The sequence below is a fragment of the Sceloporus undulatus genome, chromosome 1 (genome assembly GCF_019175285.1).
Source record: "Sceloporus undulatus isolate JIND9_A2432 ecotype Alabama chromosome 1, SceUnd_v1.1, whole genome shotgun sequence".
Taxonomy (NCBI): Eukaryota; Metazoa; Chordata; class Lepidosauria; order Squamata; family Phrynosomatidae; genus Sceloporus; species Sceloporus undulatus.
The window spans coordinates 135,591,603-135,608,893 of NC_056522.1; the positions used below are offsets into that span (position 1 = coordinate 135,591,603).

Genomic DNA, 17,291 nt, shown 5'->3' on the forward strand with positions numbered 1-17,291 from the left:
GGTGGCATTAAAATGGGCCGAAATATTTAATGAATTGCAAGGCTATAGCATCAGACCAAGGCCTCATCAGCACTGTAGATATAATTCAGTTTGACACAACTTTAACTACTATGGCTCAATGGGATGTGTAGCTTTGTGAAATATTTAGATTTCTCTGACTGAGAAAACAGAGACTCTGGTGCCACAACAAACTACAAATTCCAGTATTCCCAAAGCTTGTGCCATGGTAATTAAAGCAGTGTCAATCTGCATTTTATTTGCAGTGCAGATTAGACCCAAGACTGCCATACAGTATCCAGAGTTTATGTGTTAGATGTTATTTCTTGTTTCTGTATACATATGGCATAAGTTAAAAAATAGACAGCTATCAGCCCCCATGATAGATACAATGCAAAATAGTAAATAGGAGAGGTAAGAGAAATTTGGGAATGGAAAGACAAAGGTAGCAAGGACACACACACACACACACACACACACACACACACACACACTGCACCTTTTGTATCCACAGGGATCTGTTCCACATTCCCCCCTCCTGCAGATAGCAAAAAAGTGGGACCTTAAGTTCCGTTCTTTTCAATGGATGCATGCTCTCGGTTGTGCCACCACATGCCTGCCTGCCTGCGCATTGAGAAAAGCAGGGCTCACCATCCACAGAAGCTCAAACCGCAGATGGCAAGCCTGCAGTTGGCACCGGTGCTCTGTGTATATACAGTATGTGTGTGTGCGCGCACACACACACATATGTTGCTTCTCTTAACACTTGCTTGGTTTAGGCTGCATTGATTATAGTAGAAATGGAATGGAAATATGAGAAGCTGAGGTGGGAAAGAAAAAAAAACTTCAAAGGTTCCTGCAAATTATAGGCCTGTTACAGACTGCCCAAATAAAGCTGCTTCGGGTCTCTTTGGAGGTATGCTGTTTAAATGATGCATGCATCCTAAGAATCCGGAAGCTGTACCAAAGCTGCACTCCAGAGCTTAGGAATGGAGTATGGCTTTGGCGCGAAACCTCCGGACTCTTAGGCCACCCATGCATCATTATACAGCCATACCTCCAAAGAGACCCGAAGCAGCTTTATTTGGGCAGTCTGTAACAGGCCATAGTAAATTTGTTTTTGTTGTCAGCACAATGTAGGAGATTATCACACCTGCAAATCCTGCTGGGATACACACAGGATTGAAAAGTCAAAACTGGGTGTTATTGCATGCAGCTGAGGCCAGGCGAGTGCAATCCGTTTATAACCCAGACCCCAACCGCACTTATTCAGCCGCTGTTCAATTGTGATCCTGCCTCCTGGGATATTGTCTACCCTCCTAATTTGGTGTCATCTGCAAATTTGATAAACGTACCATATTGTTGTGTACACAATGTTGCATTAAAAATATCCATGCGGGTTTGGTGTGCAACATTTTTGTGCAACATTTTTGTTCTGCAGTGTTCCTGGTTTTGATGTAGAAAATAGCAATGTTGGACAACAAAAATGTGCAAAATCCAGCCATGTTGCAATTTTTAAAAATAGCCACATGGTTTTGTTGTGCACCATTGCTGATTTTGCACAACATTTTGTTGTGCAGAATTTTTGTTGTGCAACAGTGCTCATTTTGATGTAGAAAGCAGTTGCACAACAAAATATAATGCAAAATTTAGCCATGTTGCAAAAAAACTGGCTCATAGTTTTCTTGTGTAACATTGATGTTTTCTGCACAACGTTTTTGTTATGCAGTTTTCTAAATAAAAATGGAAAGCATATGTGGCTTCCTAAAAGAAGACCTTTCAGTACTGAAAGCAGAACAGGCCAGAACAGATGGGCAGGAAACAACCAGCTCCATACCAGTTTTTCCCAGATCAGTTTGAAACCCTGTTGTCTGCATGGTCCATTGCCAAGGTGTCCCAAAATCCCACAAGCAGCTCACATCATGCTGCATCAAACCGTGGTCGTGATTTTTTTCGTCACATTGAATGTGTACAATGCATGTGCACCATCGCACAAACACTGGCAGTTACCTCCCTTGACCTGCCCAGCTACTATCCCATTGGATGCCCTGCATGAACGAGTGGTGTGCCCAACCACACAGTCGCATGTATGATGCACCACCAGTATAGTACATCAGTATGCTCAGTGACATGCTGGCAAAGCACAGTCACGGATATGACCCCCCTTTCCCCTTATCTCCTTGCCTGCCCACCCCCACCACCGTTGGACTGTCTGGTTTGTGTATGTTGTAATTACATCCATTGCATTATTGGTGACCTGCTGTCTTTGTCGTACTTTCGTGTTTTTGCTTTCCCGGATTCCTGCCCCAAGCCAGCACAATGATGCACATTTTTCGTGTTAAGTTGGAGTATCTGAGCTTCTTTTTGTTCTAGTGTTTAGCCCTGGAGTGCAGCTTCGTGTAGATTTCCACTTGCTTTTGCCTCATACTTCATCTAAGCTTCATGGCTTCAAAGCCGTTTGAAGCCTCTTTGTTTGGCCAGTGCAGACAACCCCACAGTTCTTAGGAGGAATTACTGAGCATCTGGAAAACTATGTTTTAAGTTGTGCAGTTTCCCATCATGTAGTGGTGGTGATGGGGAGAATCCTGAATGTCTTGAAGCTACTGGCTGAAAAACTGTTTCTTTGTTCCTGCCATCTGTTGGGACTTGGAGAAGTCAAGATTAACTATCCCTTGATTACAGTCAGATTTACTGCTGAATAAGCATATCAAGAGCTACAAGAATTTCAAGGAAGACATTGAACTCTACTTCCCAGAAATACGTTCTGTGAAATACTGTGCATTGCTTCTTTCAGGAGTTTGATGTATTGAGGCATCAATGACTTCTCTTTGAATACAACTTTTCAATTAATTTCACACCTATCTGATGATAGTGCGTTTCATTTTACTAATCTGTAATGTATTAGTCTGAATGACACACAGAACTATATTGTATACCTTCCTGAAGTCCATTTAATGTTTTAATCATTATCGACGAGTCTACTCCCTTGGAAAATATGACCTGAAACACTGCTTTCAGAAGGGTTCAAGTAGAAATCAAGAGGCAGTGTGCTGCATTAGGAAATGTAACATTTATTAACAATATCTTGAATAAAATAGAAAAAATTGCTCAGAAATAAAATCATGGAGAAACTGTGGTTGACGCCTTAGAAACAATCAGACATTAATGATGTGGAAAATTAGTTTAAAATTAGTTACAAAGAACTACCTGTTTGGAAAGTGGCTTTTAGAACTTAAATGCACATTTCCTGACAAAGTGGCTTTTAATTATTAAAAGAAATGATACTGTCTGTAGTCTTTTAATTTAGTGCTCTATGAGGTACTTAAAGCATTATTTTAAAATACATAATTAAAATATAACAGGAATTATGTATTATTCCATGAAGAATATATATTTTTTCTATAAATCACTGTGGGCTTAGGTAATGTGGGCATAGAAATTATTAAATAACATCCTGAGGAATCAGAATGAGCTGGAATGGAACAGATGGCTGACAAATGAAAGCTTATTCTAGACAAGTAAGAAGTGTTCTTTGAATTGGTGCGTATGGTCTCCTGGACATGTGCAAGAAGTAGACATAAGTGATGCAAAGAATTTTGTCTTCATATTGTTGTGTGGTATATATATTTAAGATGAAGACATTTGCGCTCAGGAAGAAGTTGTAAAGAGAGCTGTTGGGTCAATGCCCACACCAGCCTATCCTTCATCCCTTTCCCCAGAGAAGCAGCTTCAGACCTCTGTGCGTTCAGCTTGAAAAGTTGAAGAGGGCTTCTAAGCATGTTCCAATAAAAATGCAGAAGATTTAGATGTTGCCTTCAAGACTGAAATTGGTGGGTTGGAGGTGGGTTGGAGAGCTAATGTGGGTGGGTAAGCCTCACTCTCTCACTTCATGCATTTTGAATTCCTGGAGGAGAACTACTTATTTTCAGTTTCTTTCACATCATTAACAATTTTGTTGCACTTGAATAGTTCTTACTAACTCCTATATAAAATCTGAAAATATCTTTTCTTAAACATGTTCAGTCCTGAGGAAAGCCTCTCTTTTTTACTGCTGTGCATAGATGGAGCTCCATGTGTACATGTGCCCCATTCTTTCTGTAAGAACTTGTTCCTCTTTTCTTATACTATGCATCCCATTTAATTTTTTTTAACTGCTGTCAAAATTAATTTGATTTTCTGCTTCACCTGTCTGCCTGGTCCTGATCATTAAGTTCATTAGTAGCACAGTATGTGTCATTTTGTCCAATGAACAGCCGTGTTTTTATTTTTTAAGATCAAGACCTTTAGTTTTCAAGCTGTTATTGTTTGTAGTCCCTCACTATTATCCTGAATGCTTCTCTTCAGAAGCCTATTTTTTAAAATAAATCAAAAAAATATAGAACAACTTTACATGTGACAGTTTCTCACACTGAGACAATAGAGGAAAAATATGTGGCAGAAGTGTATATTTTGGTATAAATATGTGGGTCAGGAAGCTGGCATATCTACAGACAGTGAAATATGCAAGGTCTCTTCTCAGTTTATTTTAAGTATTCAAGTGCACTCTTGCTAATCACCCCCATTTCTGTAACATGGAAGCCTTTTATTTCAAAGGCTAATCTGCAAGCCAGTTACTTAGCACCTATTGTGAATATCAATTAAATACCACACAGTGTTTGCACAGTGCAGAGTGCCTCTCAAGGGCAATCCCATTGTTAGCAACTGTAATGTGATGATAAATCTTTAAAACGTAGAGGCATGAATGATCCGTAGTCCAAGTGAGTGTGGGGTAGAGGGTTTATCCTGCCAGTACAAGATGAAGTACAAGCCCTGCTCAGACCATAGACCACTGATGGTTACGGAGGAAGTATGAGTGACTTGTAGCCATAGCTTTAGCTGTGGAAAGCTCAATATGTTTTCCCTTATTGTTGTTGCTGTTTTGTGTCTTCAAGTAATTTCCAATTTAGGGTGACCCTAAAGCAAACCTGTCATGGGCTCTCTTGGCAAGATTTGTTCAGAGAAGTCTTGCTTTTGTCTACCTCTAAGGCTGAGTGAGTGTGACTTGCCCAAGGTCACCTAGTGGGTTTCCATGGCCAAGCAGAGAATCAAATCCTGGTCTCCAGTTGTAATCCAGTGCCGAAACCATCATTCGCCTCTAGAACTAGGCAGGCTGGAGCTGTGCCTACTTCACCCTTCACAATTCAATGATCTGAGGCCACTGTCCATCCATACATCCATCCAGATTTCTAACTATCAAAAGGTGGTTTTGTGTTACCAGGGGAGATTCTTCTGTCTGCATGAAGTACCTGAGACAAACAGGCTGAATTTATAATAATCCCTAGTTGGAGGGGACAGAATCCCATTTTTGTGTAGAGAACCCCTGTGGGCAAGGGTTATTTGGCCCTCCAAATCTTCTTGGACTTTATCTCCTATCATCCCCAGCCAGCATGGCAATGGCAAAAGGCTATAGGAATTCTAGTCCAAAATATCTGGAGGACCAAATATTTTCAACCTCTTCCTCAGGACAAGAGAGTGTGGCAGAGAGACACTTCTCTGACAGGTGAGTTCCAATAACTATCAGCAATTGGTGGTGCTGCTTTTATGAGTGCAAGGTCTCTATCAAGCTGCTTAATCTAATAAATTAACATTGCTCCATTAGATTTAATTGGAAGTTGTGGCATTCCTAAGAACTGTTGAGGCAGGGAAGTCTTGAAAGTTATGCCATGGAAGCACCAGCTGCCATAGAATATATGTTTTTACGAAAGAAGAAACATGTATGCACTATAATAAAAACAACAAGAAGATACTATCTAGAAAAGAATTTTAACCCAGCCTTCATACCTGGGAGTGAATTTTTCTCACGTAACATTTCCATGAATGTGTTCCTGTGATCCTTGTGATTGCAATCACATGAATGCATACATGAGAATGGTGCGTGAGAAAAAAATGTAATCTTAGTTTAGAAAAAACTTAGAAACAATTATTCAGTCAAGTGGAACAAACTGGCTGTGCGAGACTGAATAAGTGAGTTTAAACATCAGTAACAATTGGTGGGATTTTCATCTGAGCTGGATAAGGAAAAAATGGTGATTGTAATGTTTGCTTGCTTTTTATGTGAGGCTGCATCCACACTGCAGAAATAATCCAGTTTGACACCATTTTCGCTGTTATGGCTCAATACTATGAAATTCTGGGATATGTAGTTCTGTGAGACATTTAGCCTTTTCTGTCAGAGAGCTTTGGTCCCACAACAAACTACAGTTACGATTGCTGATTGGGTTTCTAGGTCTCAGAGATCTCTCTTTTCCAGTATTCAGGGCAAGGGGTGAGAGCAGTGTATTGAAAAGAGTGTCTGTGTGTATATACAATATACAGCAGAGTACAGACTGCTTTAGAGAGACTTCTGTAGACTCTGCAGGGGTCCATCTAAGCCCCCCTCTTCTTCTCTCTGCCTTCCCCATTTTAATACTTTTTAAACCATGGCTAGTGATAGAGCTCAGTGGAAGGGAGTAGTCCAGAATAAGCTATTTTAGGATTTGCTGCTTATGATACTACAAGATAGCTGCTCTATAGCTGTTCATACCTATTCCCATCTTGCCACCTTAAATGGTGGAAGCCAAAGCACATGGTCTGAGGCTCACAAGGGTTGTACCATGGTTAGCAAAAAATATGGTACAAATATTTTTAGCTCTGTGCTCCTTGATGACATATCTGTAATATATATAATGTTAATTATTTGGAATAACAGAAATGGACAATGGCTTGACATCTGGTTTCTGTGAACTTTTTGCAATAAGTTTCAGTGAAAAAAAGCAATAGATCAAAATACAATTAGGTTAAGAATTTCAGTAATCATTTCTGAATGTTCTTTTCAGTGCTCAGTATTTTTCTTCTTTCCCTTGCAGTCAAATGGTTTTGTTGGGAGAATATTTATTTTAAGGGAAGCAACTAATTTCACCAAAACACTTTTCCCCCCCTCAGCCATCTGTGCACCGGTGATCTGGCAGACAGATGGCATAATAACATGTGTATTATTTTTTTTTGAACAGTGTTTACGGCTGTCCTTTGGCAAAAAAAAAGAAAGACGCAAGAGAAGCAACCCCAAGAACCTGCTCCTAAAAGAAAACCCTTTGTAGTTAAAACAGACAATTCTTCAGTAGATGAGTGTTATGAAACAGATGGAACTGAGGAAATGGATGACAAAGAAGAGGAAGAGGAGGAAGAGGAAGAAGAAGAGTACTCTGATGATAATGAGGAACAAGGGGATGATGACGAGGAGGAGGAGGATGAAGTAGAAGATCGGGAAGAGGAAGAGGAGATTGAAGAAGAGGAGGAAGAGGAGGAGGAGGAAGAGGAGGCAGATGAAGTAGAGGAGGAAGAAGAGGAGGAAGAGGAGGAGGAGGAGGAAGAGGAGGAAGAAGAAAGTGGTAATGAACAGAGTATTAGTAAAAAGTAAACATCATGTGCATTTTGGGTTAATATTCCAGTAGTATGATGGGATTTAGCAGAGCGGCTTTCATTAAGGCTAACAGAATTCATTTTGCTAAATCTTTCTCCGTGCTGACAACCACTCTCACTGTGCTCTCTTAACAGTTATTTTCAGACACCCATCTTAGACATAGCTCTTGAAAGAGTAAAAGACCAGTGTTTGAAATGTGTAGCTTAGAAACTTGCATGCCAAAAAATCCTGCAGAAATGTATGGCTGTATTGCTGCTTGCAGTTCCAGTGCCACATGCTCAACCAGATATTTGTGGAAGCAAATGGTTATGTGTGCACACATCTGTATTAACAATTAATGTATGTGTTTGCTGTACTTGTCTGCTTCATAGTAGTTGCTTGCTTTTCATATGAATATGGCCACATGTTTGCAGGTGCTCTTGGCAATGCAATATGAACATCTTCCCTTTTGAAAAATTTGACCCTACATAATAGTTTAGAAGAATGAATGATATATCTTGGTTCTTTGAGACTTGGATGTTGTGTACTTTAGCTGATGTTATAAAAACTATTGAGACTGATGGATTAACAGAGATATTTCATTTGGAATTTTTATACGTATACACAGCACAATAAATTAAGAAACATTCGTTAGTCATTCCGTGGATATATTAGCACAGCAATTAAGGCATTGACATTTTTATTTTTTCAAGTATTGTGGACTTATAAATCACTGGTGTTTTGATTCCCAGGGGACACATTTTGATTCAGTATATTTACATTTCTAACCAGTAAACTCAGTTGATTTCCTCTTATGAGCTAGGTATGAAAGTTGTCTGATTTTTGTTTCAGAATTGTCTTAGGTAAGAACCACAAGAAGATTTTGGCTTACTCTCTGAAAACAGGCAGTCAGAGTTACTTCACAAATTTTCCTTGCCGAATTCTTGGGAAAGGAAAATACTGACATTTGATACCTTTGCAAGAGAGTGGTAACAGGACAATGTGACATTTTATATTTTCTTAATTTGGATTCTGTGAACAGCAGGAAGATATATAATCATTAATTACAACAGTAACAAAAACAAACTATACAAATTAGAAATTTATTGAATGTAGCACACTTTATAATTTTAGACTCTGCACATTTAGCAGCGAATAATGCCCATTAAAGTGAAGTTTACTTCTGCATAAACATGCAAAAAATTGGAATGCTAGAAAGCAAGAAATGTAGCTATGATATCAATAATGATATAAGAATGAACTAATCTAGAGTTTATATAAACCTGTATACAATAACCAGGAACTGTTACTGCTTTATGGGTAACTCTTTTGTGCACAGCTGGTTTCTATTAGAAAAAAGTAGTAGGGTATATAATGACAGAGTAGTGCCTGCATTAGCTAATAATAAGCAATAACATTTAGGCTCCTGGATTTAGGCAAAAAATAATGCTTTAAAAGATATGAGAAAGGTATTAACAACAGAGGTATATTTAGTATTATAGAAAAAATATTTTAATCACGGTGGGTTTGTAAGCCCTTACAGATATAGCTAGACAACCTAGCTGTTTAGTACAGTGCCAACAGGAATGGACTTCCTTTTCTTTTACTCAAAGAATGTGAAGGCTTCATTAGTTTTATATAAGAGTGGTTTAAAGAAAGAAAAAGAGAGAAATGCAATAACGTATCTGAATTTTTTTAATTGTTTGCTAAATTCAAGTCTTAAGTGCTAGTACAAGTATAATCCTCCAGATCTCTAACCATGGCTAAGAGACTGAAAGCAAGCTTTGGGATTGCATGGGCATACTCCTAAAACATTGATTGGTGTTAAGTGTGCCTAAGGCGTTGGTTGTCATTGGCTTTAATATGATGACTTTAATCAATAATAAATAATAAAAATTTTATTTTTATACCGCCCTTCCGCAGATCAGGGCGGTTTACAACATTATAAAATACAAATCACAATATACAATAAAAACAATACAGCAACAATATAACAATATAAAACCCCCGTTAGCCCATCCTCTTTGCCACAGAAGAGGAGGGAGGCCCACTGGACTTTAGTCGGGGAATGCTAGGTGGAAAAGAAAGGTTTTCAGGTCCTTTCTAAATTGGGCCAGGGAGGTAGTTGAGCGGAGCTCTGTGGGCAGCGTGTTCCAAAGGGCCGGGGTAGCGATGGAGAATGTCCTCCTCGTAGTGGAGGACAGCCTAGCCCCTGGCACCCTAAGGAGTTGCTGCCCAGATGTTCTGAGGGTGCGGGACGGAATGTACGGGGAGAGGCGGTCCTTCAGGTATCCTGGGCCCAAGCCATTTAGGGCTTTATAGGTCATCACCAACACCTTATATTGTGCCCGGAAGCGAATAGGCAGCCAATGCAGATCTTTAAGCACCGGTGTAATATGGCTGGCCCTGGAAGTTCCAGTGACCAGCCTGGCTGCCATATTCTGTACCATTTGTAGCTTCCGGGTTTGGTATAAGGGTTGCCCCATGTAGAGTGCATTGCAGAAATCCAATCTCGAGGTTACCAGAGCATGTACAACAGTTTCTAGGTCCCTCTGGGCCAGGTATGGGCACAGCTGGCGAATAAGCCGAAGCTGATAACAGGTGTTCTTGACCGTCGCATTCACCTGAGCAGTCAGGTGAAGCGATGAGTCAAGAAGCACCCCCAGACTGCGCACAGAGTCCTTTACAGGGAGCATGACCCCGTTCAGGACAGGTGGAACTACCGCCATTCCTGGACCAGGGGGACCTATCACAAGTACCTCCGTTTTCTCTGGATTCAGCTTGAGTCGGTTTTCCCTCATCCAGCCCATTACTGACTCTAGACAGGCCACGAGAGGAGAGACGCCATCCTCAGTCACTGCATCAGTCGGAGACATAGAGAAAATTAATTGGGTGTCATCAGCGTACTGATAACCCCGTGCCCCATGTCTCCGGATGATCTCTCCCAGCGGTTTCATGTAAATGTTAAATAGCATGGGAGACAGAATGGCTCCTTGAGGGACCCCAGTTTTAAGGGCCCTCTCATCGGAGCACACGTCTCACAGCTGCACCATCTGGGACCTCCCAGAGAGGTAGGACCGGAACCACTGGAGCGCAGTGCCCCCGATTCCCACCTCTGCCAGGTGCCCCAGAGGGATACCATGGTCTATGGTATCGAAAGCCGCTGAGATGTCCAAGAGCACCAACAGGGACACGCTTCCCCTGTTTAGGCATGCTTTCCTCTTAACCAGGATTTGAAATCTGTGTCCAGAACTAACCAGTGCATTTTCTTTAGTATTAGCCATGGTTAAGGTCAAGTGGATATGTGTTCCCAGTTTCTAAACCAATGATTCTTGCATTTAGGTTGCTGGATTACAGTTTTGAGAGTTCCTGACAACTGGCCATGCTGGTCAGGGCTTCTGGAAGTTGAAATCCAGCAACATGTCAGGATGTACATTTGGGAACCATTGCCCTAAAGCAGCCTTCCCAGCCTGGTGCCTTCCACAGATATTTGACTACAATTCTATCAACTGCATAGCCAGGGGGAGTTGTAGACCAACACATTTGAAGGTACAAGATTTGGAAAGACTACTGTAAACCATGGTTTATACTGTGAACCAGTACTAAGAAATCTTTTCTTCCTGTTGATATACAGGCATATATAGGTATCTTGAGCCCAATTAAGCTGAATGCTTTAGATGAAGTTTTGAGAAAATTGTTTGCCATTTTTTTCTAAACCCCAAACAGTCTGCAGTGATACATATAGGACATTATTATAGACTTGGACCTGTTTTGCTTAGAATTTCCCATAAAATGGGGATGCTCAACCACATAAGCAAACTACTGAAAATATATATATAAGGCTTGTAGAAAAGTGCAACCATGCCTATCTGTCTGCTTTTTTTTGTTGAAGCCTGGCTTATTTCTGGTCTTACTGCAGTTTTTCATCCTCTGTCTAAGGGTATTCTAAGCAGACCCTTCCCCCAGATTTTTGAGAAGAAATTTTCAGGGAAGACAGAGACAGAGACAGTTTCCAAGTAGATAGAAATTCAGCTTCTGTAGATGTGAATTTTTGTATGGTTATATAGATTTTTGGGGGGCACAGATCCAGAGAAAATTAAATAGGACATATATTTCAAAGGCAGTAAGGCACTTACAAAAATTCCACTCCTAGTCTTTGATTAAATGTACAAAGCATACTAAAGCAGCACTCTTACAAATCTCAAAATACCAATGAATGAGAACCAAAGACTTTTAGAGACAGACCTTAGAAGCACATAGCAGTAAATAATCATATCGAAGAAGGATCCCTAAAATTGTGTTCAAGAGTTAAAGAAGCCCTCTTTAGTACAACGTTAAGTATATTGAATCTCTGAAAGAATATATATACCTTGTCTTCAAAAAAGCTGTTATTCCCTTGTTATTCATCCCAGTCAACAAAAAATGATTGATTTTTCCAGTTTCTCTGACATTTCCTAAACCCCTCCACCCACCAAAGATGAGTAAACACCCCCCCCCATCTCTTGAAGTGACTTAAACCAATCCTATACAACAAGGCAAAAAGAGTCATTGCGGGAAAGGCCTGTTCAGGAATTGCCTTTCTCCATGGTGATTGTAAGCTTTCATGTCCCATTTGAATTGCAAGGCCAAACTAACTATTTCTCCTCCTTCAGAGAGGAGAGCACATCAGATAGCCGGTTCCCAAAGACTGTTTCACAAAGCTTTTCTATTATAGAAAGAAATCTCCGCTGGAGGAGCTCCAGGAACAGATGTTCTAAGGCATCATTTAGCCTTTATCATATGAAGACATTCAAGATGGCTTGTGCTCCAGGTATTTCATAATCCCCTCAGGATCAGGAAGAATCAGGCTGATTCTAGAACTCCCAGGAAAATGATACATATGATGAAAAACCTAATCCATTTCATACAATCATGATGTACACATTTATGTATACTTAAGTGCTGGTGGGATGGTAGAAATGTTTAGACTTGGAAATTTTGTAAAAAAAATATTTTTATAAATATCACATACATTAATATGTTTCCCAATTCATAATATCAGGAAAATGTAGGATTGTTTATTTAATTTTTTAATAAAGCTGAACAATATGAATTTAATGTAAAAATGGGCTAGGATAAAAAAATAAGTTGAAATATTTAATACAATACAGAATAGATCTTATAGCTAGGAGTACTACACTGCCAATTTTTATTCTGGCAGATTTATGGGCAATCGGCCGTATTAATAGGACATGAAAGGGCCTGTAGAGTAACCATAGCATAATCATGTTTTCTAGTGACCCAATTTTAATTTATTTTAATATAAAATATGGAAATGCAAAATAGGTCACTAATACTGGATGCTTATTGTAGCCTTTTATTCTAATTTTCAAATCAGGCACAGCCTATAAAACACCACCATTTTATATTGTTTCCCAACAACCCAAGCGGACTTCTTTTGTTTGGTTGGTTGGTTGTTAAGCATACTTGTATGGCAACATTTTCTGTCCTCAAAAACCCTCTTCTTTCTTCAAATGCAGAATTTTTGAAACTGAAAGGAGAATATATTGAAATTATGTTCCAGCACATAAATCTACTTTCACAGATTGTCCATAACTATTTTGCTTAATATAAACAGAACTTGCCTAATATGGAAGCTTGATAGAATGCTGTAGAGCACTACCCACATTTAAAACAGCAGTGCAGCTGTTAAATATATAAAAAGTGGGAAAGTTCATCAGCATTTACACTGGGATAGGGTGGAATCTACTTAGAACAGGCAGAAAGTGTAGCTTTACTTTTGCTCGTACAAAATGACTATTCACTTGTAATATTTGTGTTGTTAATATGTTATGGCAGAATAAGCCATGCAGGAATGCACTTATCTTTACAGTAAAGAGACAGCTGACTGATTTAAATTAATATTGCAACATGTAGATCAAGCGCAGTCCAGTCTGCTCCCTTCAAAGATTTGTTTGCACACCTCAGAAGACCCATTTTCTTGAGCTACACAATACAGCATTGCGCAACAGTACAGCAGATAGCTTGGTCAAGTAAGAGTCATAAATCAGAGAAATTTGTAATGCTAGACACAGTGGGAAAGAACTTGAAGCATTTGAAGCCACTCTGCATAGTGGGCTCTTTTGATAATAAAAAGTTACTTGTTCTGATATTTCATAACTATGCAGTCTTTTGGTGCCAAAACATTAAAGTAAATCAATGCCCTCTCCTACCATCCTGCATTAGAAGTCGTCTCTCAGGGCTAGTGTCAGGTTTGGTGGGAATCTTGGTAGCCCCATGCTGGTGGCTGCCAAACTGTGAAAGAAATAGTAATGATGGTCAAGGACTAGACAGAGAAGGCAGATGGCTGAACAGATGGTGGCAAGACTGCCCATTTGAATCTTCAAGAAGTCCCCAGCAGAGGGAACAATGTTTTTCTTAATTTGCTTTATTGACTAAACCAACTTTTCCTGATGCTGGGCTAGTATTCACTATTCTCAAGGTAGTGGGAGAATGTCATGACCCTCTGGAGGGCACAGGCTATCAGCACATGTCCTAGGTGGACAATATTTGACACCAAGCCTGCTCCTCTGTGATTACAAACTCTAGCAGGTTTTAAAAACTGTAGTTTGATACACATAAAACAAGGGAAACAGAACAAAGTGTTCTCACAGTGATAGCGGCTAGTAAATGTGCCTTGGGGGTGGTTCAGGTTGGGGCGCATGATACTAACAGCAATTTGCATTCTATGATCAGTCATGCTCAGAGTTTTTTCCCTATCTGTGTCAATGGAGGTTTAGGCTTATGTGGGAACAAGTTCCCTTCATTCAGCACACTGTTAGACTGCAGTCTTAACTCATCAAGATGAAGGGCCAGGTAAGTCAGCAGTACGCCAGCTGAATCCAGGCCTCCCTCAACCGGATGATAGAAATTATTTAGAACTATCTTGGCCATGGTCTAACTTTGTGCTGACATAATGGCTGTGTCCCTGGGCTGGAGAGGTGAGTTGGATCTGTCCCTTTTTCACTTTCTCAGGAAGTTTGTTTAAGATGTCAAAACTGTGCCAGCAGGTCCGTCTTCTGACTGATCTCCCAGATTAAGTGACAGAAGTGTAAGAGCAGTTAGCAGGTGGAAGAAGCCTCTGACTATTCTGGATCCCCTACAGCCAGCACATCTTTTGAGTCAGCATTGCAGTATTAGTCTCCAGATTGAAGATGAAACAAGTCTTGCTGGATCAGACCAAATATCTATCTAGTGTCGCCCTGAGTGGCTAGGCAGTGTTCCAGCAAGTGGGACATAACACAATAGCTTCCTCTTATTGTTATTTCTTAACAGTTGGCACACTGCCTCTGCTTCATATTATGACTAATATCTACAGATTAGATTTCTTTTCTATGGATTTGTCTCATATTTCCCCTTTTCCATGGAATTTTATTTTATTTTGAAATGAAAGTTAATACTACAAACATTAAAAAACATACAGTACACAATCCTTGGCGGTTCAGACCGCCCATTTGGGGTGGGCTGTACCTGCTCCTTTCCCGGTGTATCGGGCCTCAGCGGCTAGAACGCAGCCGCTGAGGCCCCAATCCGCCGCTTTTCAGGCTGGCGGAAAGCGGCAAACGCCGCTTCCCCGCAGCCTGAAAAAGGGTGTCTTGGGGCTTCAAGCCCCAAGGACACCCGCGACAGCGGGGAGAAGGAGAAAGGGGCCGCTGGCCCCTTTCTCCCTTGCTTCGCTGGGCGGCAGCCGTCTGAAGGCTTGCCCAGCGACGCAAGCAGTGCCGCAAACCAGAAACGGAGCTCCTTCCGGGTCCGTGCAAAGGGCGCACTAGTGCCCTGGCGCGGAGCGAGAACGCACGTCCACAGCCGCCCGCCCGTATAAGGCGTGTGGCCATGACGTCCTCATGGGGCGGCCATCTGGAACGCCGCCATCATTTTTTACATGCAGAGCGCGTATTAGGGTTAGGGAGGTTGCGGAAGCACCGCACCTCCCTAACCCTAGTACGTGCTCTGCGCGTATTTTATGGCGGGTGTGTAACCCGCCTAAGACAGTGATGGCGAACCTTTTTGAAGTACTAGCGGGGCGGGGCGTCTACCCCCCAGGATGGGGGGTGGGTGCTGGGGCGGGGCTTCCGCCCTCCAGGGGCGGGGTTTCCTGTCCTCCAGGGGCGGGGCTTCCCCCCTTTCAGAGGGAGGAGCCTCTGGCTCCTCCCCCGGCGTTTGCCGGCCCCTGAGGGTCCCCCTGGGGGCCATCAGAGGCCGGCAAAAGAGCCCTTGCCTTTTTCCTTGCCGCTGGAAAGGGCCCCCCCGGACGCCTTTCCCGGCGACAAAGGCAAGCCGGGAGGAGGAGGAGGCCACTTGGCAACCGCGGTGATCGCCGCGATGCCAGGCGGCCCCCGTGCTCTTTCCCGCCTGGGAGCAGGCCAGAGGCTTCCTCCCAGCCGGGAGAGAGGAGGCCCCTTGGCAACCGCGGTGAATCGCCGCGATGCCAGGTGGACCCGCACTCTTTCCCAGCCTGGGCAGCCGAGGCCTTCCTCCCAAGCCAGGAGGAGAAGAGGCCCCTTGCACTGTGGCATCGCCCGCGGTGCCAGGCGCCCCTGCACTCTTTCCCACCTGGGAGCAGGCCGAGGCTTCCTCCCAAGCCAGAGGCGAAGGAGGTGGCTGGGCACGCGTCCCAGCTGCCTCCTCCTCAGCCTTTACTAGCCGGGAAAGGGCTCGCGGAGCCCTTTCCCGGCAAGCCAAGGCAAGCTGGGAGGGAAGAGGGCTGGGAGGAGGAGACAGACATGCATGCGCCTCTGTCTCCTCCGCCCAGGCGCCATTTTGGCTTCCTGCCCGTCTCAGAGAGAAAATGGCCAGGGAGGAGGCGGCACGGGCACGCGCCGGTTCTGCTTCTTCCCTCGCCCCCCGTGCCTGGGCGAAAAACCGCGCTGCATGGCCACCCGTGGCATGCGTGCCATGGGTTCGCCATCACGGATCAAGAATATCACTAAAGAAATAAAAGAAACTCACAGATGATAATTTTTGTATAATGATCATGCTTTATGGTGTTAGCTAGAATGATGCAGGCAGTGGACTAATGAAAGATCAGATGTATATGTTTTAAAGGGACGTCCCTGTTTTTGTACTGACTAGCACTTGATCAGAAGTAAAGAGCTTCCCCATAGGAAGTAAGTGAAAGTGTAAGCTAAAGTCCATCAGCATGTCTTGTGAAGTAAATTCCATGAAATTAGACATGTGGCTGGTTGAAGAAACATTTCAATTGTCTTTCCTGATTTTCCTGCGACCAGTTTCACTGAATATCCGCAGTGTACAGTTATAAGAAAACAAGTTTTCCCTGCCGGAGTAAAGCTTTATAAATTTTTAGCATTCTACCCTAATCACCTATTTTCCCCTCTGAACTAAAACCGCCAGAAGTCATGTCCTTGCTTCCAAGGATAGGAATTTACCCCACTGACCATTTTCATTAAACTTTTTGTCCACTTTTCCCAGCTCCACAATATTCTTTTGAGATGTGATGACTAAAAATGCTGAATGGTGTTCCATATTTGTTTGCACTTATCACTTTCGAGACTGGTACTTTTAATCTATACTTTAAATATTTTATTGGGTGGAATTCCCCCCTTTTTAACAAGTGTTATATTCTATGTCAAAATTTTAATTTTGTTAGCTACTACAACTCAAGGATATTCTTCCTCTTAATAATCACTAAGCATAAATATAAAGGCAGGGATTATTATTTTTTTTATTTTTCTCCAATGCATAATTGCTGTTTGCTCTAAAATCATTTTGAATGTTCAAGTGGGCATTTCAAAAAGCTTCATTTCAAAATTTTTAAGTGCTTAAAATATTCTCTCTCCTGCCTTCTGTTCCCCCCCCCCCTCGGAAGTCTCAACCTTGA

General features: G+C 41.9%; 1 protein-coding gene across 1 annotated transcript in view; it reads left to right on the forward strand.

The window, feature by feature from the left end:
- Positions 1-17,291, forward strand: part of MYT1L (myelin transcription factor 1 like) — a 409,399-nt gene that overhangs the window by 266,042 nt on the left and 126,066 nt on the right. Inside the window, 3 exon segments of the mRNA XM_042477632.1 lie at positions 7,026-7,047; positions 7,049-7,403; positions 12,129-12,224. Coding sequence (XP_042333566.1) covers positions 7,026-7,047; positions 7,049-7,403; positions 12,129-12,224 — 473 coding nt within the window.